This window comes from Oxyura jamaicensis (genome assembly GCF_011077185.1).
Source record: "Oxyura jamaicensis isolate SHBP4307 breed ruddy duck chromosome 13 unlocalized genomic scaffold, BPBGC_Ojam_1.0 oxy13_random_OJ71761, whole genome shotgun sequence".
Lineage (NCBI taxonomy): Eukaryota > Metazoa > Chordata > Aves > Anseriformes > Anatidae > Oxyura > Oxyura jamaicensis.
In genome coordinates, this window is record NW_023304316.1 from 82,461 (window position 1) to 90,724 (window position 8,264).

The 8,264-nt window shown below is 52.8% G+C and overlaps 1 protein-coding gene across 2 annotated transcripts in view; it reads right to left on the bottom strand.

Annotated features, from left to right (window-relative positions):
- Positions 1-7,923, bottom strand: part of LOC118157874 (SKI family transcriptional corepressor 2-like) — a 30,208-nt gene extending 22,285 nt beyond the window's left edge. The window contains exons 1-4 of one of the 2 annotated variants that reach the window (XM_035312372.1): positions 7,749-7,923; positions 5,123-7,291; positions 4,417-4,477; positions 2,168-2,622 (exon numbers count right to left, since the gene is read on the bottom strand). In XM_035312372.1, coding sequence (XP_035168263.1) covers positions 2,528-2,622; positions 4,417-4,477; positions 5,123-7,258 — 2,292 coding nt within the window. In that variant the 5' untranslated portion in view covers positions 7,259-7,291; positions 7,749-7,923 and the 3' untranslated portion in view covers positions 2,168-2,527. Of the gene's footprint in view, positions 1-2,167; positions 2,623-4,416; positions 4,478-5,122; positions 7,567-7,748 lie in introns of those variants that run through there. The other variant, XM_035312373.1, reaches the window with a different exon arrangement.
- Between the last annotated feature and the right edge of the window lie 341 nt (positions 7,924-8,264).

Genomic DNA, 8,264 nt, shown 5'->3' on the forward strand with positions numbered 1-8,264 from the left:
CATACCTAAGACATACCACGCTGTTTCCAATCCTCTACAAACTACTGTAAATCTACAGTAATTGCACTAATATTTTCAAAGTTATTCTGGATATATATTTATGAATAAATGAAAGAAAAATCTGGCTCACTGTTCCTTGTCTGAAGTTTCCCTGGAATGCTTACCAAGCCATTTTTTTAGAAATTAAAAGAAACAAAACCAGGGAAATAATAACAACATTTGAGAAGCTGGCTTCTAGCTGTAATCATCACTTACTTTTAGAACTCATGTTTCTTATTAAAACAGATGCAAATTTAGATTGGTTTGGAAACAGCTTATAGAACTCAACTTCTCTTTAAAAAATATGCAGTATTTGCAACACAGCATTACAATGCTATTGTGTGCCTGACACGCACAGCTTCTCTACCCTTCAACTGCAGGTGCCGAAGGAGGGATGGGATGGCAAACTGCAGCTTTCCAAAAAAAATAAAAATAAAAATGGACTAGTTACATAAGTTGGTCATTGATATCTTTCAAAAATGCCGTGGGAATATGAATAATTTTGAGCTCTTTCAGAACACTGCCTGACCAAAAAGGAAGGGGATTTTCACTGACAGTTTACTGGCTGTGCAGTACGAATGGCTGCAGGATCATCAAGCCCTTATCTGTTTCAGCCTTGGAAATAGCTCTGCCTCGTATGACTTTCCAAGTTCACTGGCACATTGAGAATACTAAGCCAACATATGCAAATATTGTCTCTGGCACAGAAAATACGGCATTTGTTTTAGGACTCTTTTTGCTAAGTCTACTTAAGAAAATACAAGTTGATCTCAAATCAAGAGGAATTTTCCCAGAATCATTTAATCTTTCTTAATCATATTAGGAACACACAGCTTTAAATAACTCATAAATGTATTGACTGTATTAAACAAAATGTAGAGCCAGAATATTCTGCAGAATATTTTGACAATCAAGCACAAAAGCACTGTGAATATAACCCACTATTTCTGGGCAAGATTAAGGCGGCCCAATCCTATATGAATATACCGATATGAATCTCTCTGAAGATAATGGGACTGCTCTTGTTTAGAGAGCACACAGAAAGCATTTTCAGAAATGAGCCCCTAAACATTTTGCTTTACTTTACAGTCAATTTATCTCAGATCCAGTCCGGAGACCTTCAGACACCCAGGTGCTGCTCTCAGTTTACTCAGTATCTTTAAGACTCTCCCCAGATTCAAAACACACAGGGTAGGTCACATCTTTGAAAACTAAAATTTACATTTAAATTTACCACATAGATAAACATATAGCTGCCACAGACACATAATAACAATGAATACAAACATTTGGGTATAATATAGAGAGAGGCGCTATAAAGTCTACATAAAAAAGCAAAATATTGCCATAATTTACTTTTTAAAATGAGCATGGATAGAATCACTTTTGAAAAGACAAAAAAACATGTTTGTTTGTTTTTTTTTTTCAAAATATATTGGCCACAGTGCAGGACACTTCCTATGCACAATGTACTGTTTTCCTAAAAATTCTCAGGTTCTTAGGGTTTAGTTCTGCTAGTACCACTGTTGTGCTATCAGCAGTAATTGTTTCAAAGTACAGAAGGTAATTAGGTACTATTCACTGGTCCACAACCTTGATCCAACTCAATCACAAAATTGACAAAATCTAAAACACTGATAGGTTTCTTCCTGATATGCTATACCTAAAGTAGGTTTTATCAAGTATTCCTAAAAAATGCCCTTTAAAATGGGACAGATTTACAAATGTTCGTGATCTTTCAATTGTTCTCTGCTATTATATAAGATTTCTATAAGATCCCATTTCTTCATTTCCACTCCTTGTACAACTCTCTCTCTCCCCGCTTGCTGTCTCATTTGACAGGCAAATTTGCAGACATTGCCTGAGGATAACAACCTCGTTTGACAGTCAATTAACCGTGAATAGTCAAAGACAAGGCAGTTTGCATTACATAAATGGAAAATTAGATTCCTTTTTCCCAAGAAACAAAACCCTCTCCTTAAGACACTGCAATAGACAACTTAGTATCAAAACTTCTAATCACGTCTTTCCCAACCCCCTTGGAGACATTTAGCAATCAGTAAAAGGTGGTTTCATTTAATTTGTATAATGTAAGTTTTGTAAATGTATTATACATTTTGTGTAGAGATCATTATCATGGAGATAATATAAATGTTGGCATAGATGTCATAAAACACCTTTAATGTCTTTCTGACAGATATTAAAAGCAATAAGCTGTGATCCTTTTTAATGGAAGGTTTCAAAGAGAACATTTCAATTATTGTCAGTTTATGCTTTTCCAGCCTGTTTCATTGTGTAACCTGATACATTTCTGAAATTTCTGCTGAAATATGCCCAGCAATTAATAATCTTATTCCTATTAATGTCACTGCTTTCCACCTATTTGCATTTTTCTCAGTTATATCTGCTTGCAATTGATTTTATCTTTACCCTTGTACTAAATATTCAGACATTTGATTATGAATTTAAGTCTCTGTCTCTTTATCCTCTACCATCTTCTGAGCCTACCTGCTATATCTCTCCAGAAGTCTCCTCCTGAAGGTTCTGAATCTGTGATGAAAAAATTATGCTCCTTGTTCTTATCTGAAATTCAAACAAAAGGCAGTGCTTAAAATACTTTTGCCAGCCAGAAATGGCAAACCAGAATGAGTATCAGAATCCAGAAAAAAAGTAAATACATATTTATCAGCAGTCCTGGCTATCGGGGGAGGTCCCAGCTGACTGGCGGCTAGCGAATGTGACGCCCATCTACAAGAAGGGCCGGAGGGCTGACCCGGGGAACTACAGGCCTGTCAGTTTGACCTCAGTACCAGGGAAGCTCATGGAGCAGATCCTCTTGGGAGTCATCATGCGGCACTTGAAGGGCAAGCAGGCGATCAGGCCCAGTCAGCATGGGTTTATGGAAGGCAGGTCCTGCTTGACGAACCTGATCTCCTTCTATGACAAAGTGTCGCGCTGGGTGGACGAGGGAAAGGCTGTGGATGTGGTCTACCTTGACTTCAGCAAGGCTTTTGACACCGTCTCCCACAGCATTCTCCTCAAGAAACTGGCTGCTCTTGGCTTGGACTGGCGCACGCTTCGTTGGGTTAGAAACTGGCTGGATAGCCGGGCCCAGAGAGTTGTGGTAAATGGAGTCAAATCCAGTTGGAGGCCAGTCACTAGTGGCGTCCCCCAGGGCTCGGTGCTGGGGCCGGTCCTCTTTAACATCTTCATCGATGATCTGGACAAGGGCATTGAGTGCACCCTCAGTAAGTTTGCAGATGACACCAAGTTAGGTGCGTGTGTCGATCTGCTCGAGGGTAGGAAGGCTCTGCAGGAGGATCTGGATAGGCTGCACCGATGGGCTGAGGTCAACTGCATGAAGTTTAACAAGGCCAAGTGCCGGGTCCTGCACCTGGGGCGTAATAACCCCAAGCAGAGCTACAGGCTGGGAGATGAGTGGTTGGAGAGCTGCCAGGCGGAGAAGGACCTGGGAGTGATAGTGGACAGTCGGCTGAATATGAGCCAGCAGTGTGCTCAGGTGGCCAAGAAGGCCAACGGCATCCTGGCTTGTATCAGAAATAGTGTGACCAGCAGGGCTAGGGAGGTGATCGTCCCCCTGTACTCGGCTCTGGTGAGGCCGCACCTCGAGTACTGTGTTCAGTTTTGGGCCCCTCGCTACAAGAAGGACATCGAGGTGCTTGAGCGGGTCCAAAGAAGGGCGACGAAGCTGGTGAGGGGCCTGGAGAACAAGTCCTACGAGGAGCGGCTGAAGGAGCTGGGCTTATTCAGCCTGGAGAAGAGGAGGCTCAGGGGCGACCTTATCGCTCTCTACAGATACCTTAAAGGAGGCTGTAGAGAAGTGGGGGTTGGCCTGTTCTCCCACGTGCCTGGTGACAGGACGAGGGGGAATGGGCTAAAGTTGCGCCAGGGGAGTTTTAGGTCAGATGTTAGGAAGAGCTTCTTTACTGAAAGGGTTGTTAGGCATTGGAACAGGCTGCCCAGGGAGGTGGTGGAGTCACCATCCCTGGAAGTCTTCAAAAGACGTTTAGATGTAGAGCTTAGGGATATGGTTTAGTGGGGACTGTTAGTGTTAGGTTAGAGGTTGGACTCGATGATGTTGAGGTCTCTTCCAACCTAGAAATTCTGTGATTCTGTGATTCTGTGATATTGGTATATTCAGCATGCACAGAGATGCGTTTTGGATAGGAATTAATATAGTGTTAAATTACCACCGCAGGGAGACTATTAGAATGTTTAACTGATTTTTTTTAATTGAGATCATGGAAGTGATTTATTATTGTTTAAATTGAGGGACAGAGAACAAACCCACACAAGACATGCAACTGCGAATTCCCACACTTTATGGCAAGCGGGCAGACCTATGCCTGTACTCACCTGAGAAGTTATCCTCTTTTGTGGGCAATATGACTTGATTACTCTCCTTGCTTTTCTGATTCTAGAAAAACGGAAAAGAGCAAAACGCACAAAATCAATACTGAAAACAATTAGGAGCAGATATGCAGTCTCGGGCAGATTACCAAGAGCAAGCACAAGAAGAGCACCCATGGGAACAACGTTTTGGGGGATCCCACCATGTTCTCTTTCACAACTGCCTTTCGGGAAGGAATATGTGTCCCCCTGGAAACTTGTGGGCAACCTCCCAGGTGCATGCGGGGTGGGCGAGGGGCTAAGATTGGGCCTGGATTATTTTCTCCCAAGTGTTAACCTGGGATGAAAGGGTGTGCCATTTTGCAATGACCACGGAAGACCTTGTGGTGTGAGACACTAACAGCCATGTACCTCATGGCCATGTGCTACACTGAGACAACAACTGAATAAATCTGCTCTTTTTAAGCCTCCAGGGCTGGACTGGGCTGGGCCCAGTGTGCTGGGCACATTGTGAGGCACTTGCCGCCTCAAATCAGCTTGGTGCCAGGGAGCAGAATGAGGGGCTGCAGTGGGTTGGTTTTGGGGTGGAGACACAGGGTGGCCCTGCCACTGCACCAGGCCCCATGGCAGCCTGGCACATGGTGGGGGAGCCCATACAGCCGCCCCTCTGCTACGCAGCCCACTCAGGATGAAGCCTGAAGGGGCCATTTACATCTTTGTAGGAGAGCTGCTCCTCCAGTGATGGGTGGTGTGCCGGGCTGCTGCTGCTGCCACTGCTGGCCTTGGGATGCCTGGGAGGTGGCTGCGGTGGGACCTGGCCTTCGCCTGGCTTCTCCTCGACAGGTGGCCGGGTGAAGGGGGTGGCAGCAGTTGGGCGATCCCGGCCACCCTTCTCCAGTGCACCCCAGGTGAGCAAGAAGTGACTGGAGGCTGCCAGGTGATCAGCCTCCTCCTCCTCCTCTCCGTCCTCCTGCTCCTTGGGGGGCTTGTGCCCCTCGACGTCCACCTCGGGCTCATCCTCCTCGGCCTCCTCCTCCTCGCTGCTGTCCTCGCTGGCGAAGCTGCAGCTGGTGCCGCCGGGGGAGAGGAGGTGGTATGGGGGCGGGGGGTTCGGGTGCTGGTCACAGCCCCCCCCCTCGAGGGGCGGCAGGGGCGGCAGCAGGAGCTGCAGCGGCGAGGCGGGGCGATGCGGACCGCCGCCGTGAAGCTTGGCCAGGCTCTCCGAGTCCTCCTTGCCGCCTACCGGGCGGAAAGCGCTGGAGTGGTGGTACCCACCGCCGCCACCACCCGACTTGCGGTCACCCCCCGCGGCTTCCAGCAGGTGCGGGGGGTGCGAGGGGAGCCGGCTGCCCCCCCCGCTGCCCCCTTCCGAGGCTGCGGGCGAGGCCGGCTCCACGCCGCCGCCTCCGCCAGGGGCCGACTCGAAGAGCGGGTCCCGCACCGCGGCGGCGGCTTGTGGGGAGGCGGCGGAGGCCGCAGCCAGCCCCGGGGCTCCCGGCTCGCCGCCGGGCTCCAAGAGGTCCAGAAAGGCCTGGCGGAGCAGCCTGGTGCCGTCGCCCAGCGAGCAGCCCAAAGCGCCGGGGGGCTGCGGCGGCGGCTGCAGGTAGGTGGGCACCGGCAGGCCGGTGGGCGTGCGGGGCGGCCAGAACGTGCAGAAGGGCGGGTAGAAGGCGGCATCCTTCCTGCCAGGCCAGAAGAGCCCCGAGAGCCCCCCGCCTGACGCCCCTCCGCCAGCCTTGTGCCCCCCGCCGAGGGTCTCGGCCCCAATGCCCCCCTCCTTCTTGTGGCACAGCCCGAAGGCGGCGACGGGGAAGCCGTAGGGGTGCGGGAAGAGCCCCCCGCAGGCAGGGAATTTGTGCAGCACACCGCCGAAGGAATCCTTGCTGGGCACCGGGATGACTGGGTAGCTCCGTGGGCTCCTTCTGCCGTGCACCGCCGCCGCCTCCTGCAGCTCGTCATCCTCCTCGAAGCGGAGCCGCTTCTGGTGCAGCTCCGGAGGAGCGGCCAGCAGGTGGGGGCTCAGCAGCCCCCCACCCACCACGGTGGCCGCCGCCTTCACCGAGCCCAGCGGGTGGCAGGGGGTGGCGGTGGTGGCAGGGGCCGGGGGGACCGGTGGCAGGGCCCGCTTGCGGCTGCCGCCGTTGAACATGGCCTTGACGTCCTCCCAGGCGAAGACCAGCTCGTCCTGGGGGCTCTTGTCAGTGAGCTTGAGGTGGCGGCGCCACGAGTTGAAGTTGGCGGCGTCAGGCTGCGTGTACTTGGCGTCAGGGGTGCGGTGTGAGTGGAAGATGAACTTATTGGGGGAGAAGTACATGCTGCAGTAGCTGCATTTGATGCACTTGGCGCGGGAGCTGTTGTAGTGGGACGGGATGAAGCTGCCCCGGCAGCCCCATGCACACTCGTGCGACACGTCGAAGGCGAAGTTGTCCGGCAGTTTGGGCGGCCGGTTCTCCCCCAGGAAGGACTTGCAGAGCCGCTCAGCCTCCCGCTTGGTTATCATGCCGCAGCGGCGGGAGGAGATGGGCATAGCCCTGGCCCGCCGCAGGATCTCCAGCTGCACCGGCGTGCACTGCACGCAGGTGATACCCAGGGCCACCCGCCGGTTGTGAATCTCGTTGTAGCTGAAGTTCTTGAGCAGCGTGTTGGAGATCTGCGCCAGGCACAGCCGCTCCTGCCTGTCGATCACCAGGGACACGATGGGGATGCCGTAGAGGATCACCTGCCCCACCTGGTTGGGCTTCACGGCGGCGTGGCTGGCCCGCGGCTGGCTCATGGGGTCCGGCAAGTACACGCTGGATGGCAATGGTAGCAGGATGTCCGTGGGGCCAGGCAGCGGGCTCATAGCCATCTCCTCGGTGCCGGAGGGGCTGCTCTGCTCCAGCTGCGGCCGCCCGGGGAGAAAGGGGGGGGGAGAGAGTGACAGAGCCGTCAGCCGGGGCCCCCATCGGGCAGGAACCCACCCACCCCATCGGACGGGTGCCGAGCATCCCTGTGCGGCTCTCCGGTTGGCCGCGTTCCCCGACGGCGGCCCCGGCCCCTGAACCCGCCCTGACAAGGGAGAGAGCGGGACTCCACAACAAAGCGGGGTGCTGAGAGCCAGGCCCGTTCACACACAGCGTTTCTCCGACGGCCACCCCGCTTCTCCTGGCCCACACATCCCCCCCAAACAAATCCCATACCCTCCCCATAAGGACAGCCCCCCAGCCCACATCCACCTCCCCATCCTAGAAAACCGCCGCTGCCCGGCAAAACCGCCCGGCAGCATCCTCCGGAGGGGGCCCCCTCCGAGGAAGGAAGATGGAAAAAGATAATTTCCCTGCCCTCCCGGCTCCCTTTACCTCCGCGGGTGCTCTCTAGCCGTGCCGCTGCCGGGCCCCCCTCCAACGGCAACTCCCCGTAGCAGCGCGGCCACCAGGACCCAGCCTCTGCGCAGAGCCTCCGCGCCTCTCTGCCTCCCACCCCAAAACGTCGGTGCGGTGACGTCAGCGGGGGGGGGCATGCCGCACACATCCCCCCGGCCGGGGGTTCGGCCCCCAGCCCTCCCTCCATCCTTTTTTCCCTCCCTCCCCGCCCTAGAAGAGGTCAGGGCGCCCCGTCGGGGAGCGCCCCCCATCGCTCTCCCCCGGGACCCCGCTCAGCGCCCCCCAGGCCTCACCCGTGTTCCGTCTCCTTTTAAGGGGTGGAGGGACTTTTGCCTCCCCCCCCAATGGTCCGCTTCCAAGGAATTGGATGTGCTCAATGAGTAGAAAAGCCGGGTCTTTCCGCAAACTGTGTTTCTGAATACCGTCATAAATTACAGAGCTGGAGGAGAGAGGGGGAAATTTAAAAAAAAAAAAAAAAAAAAAAAAAAGTTG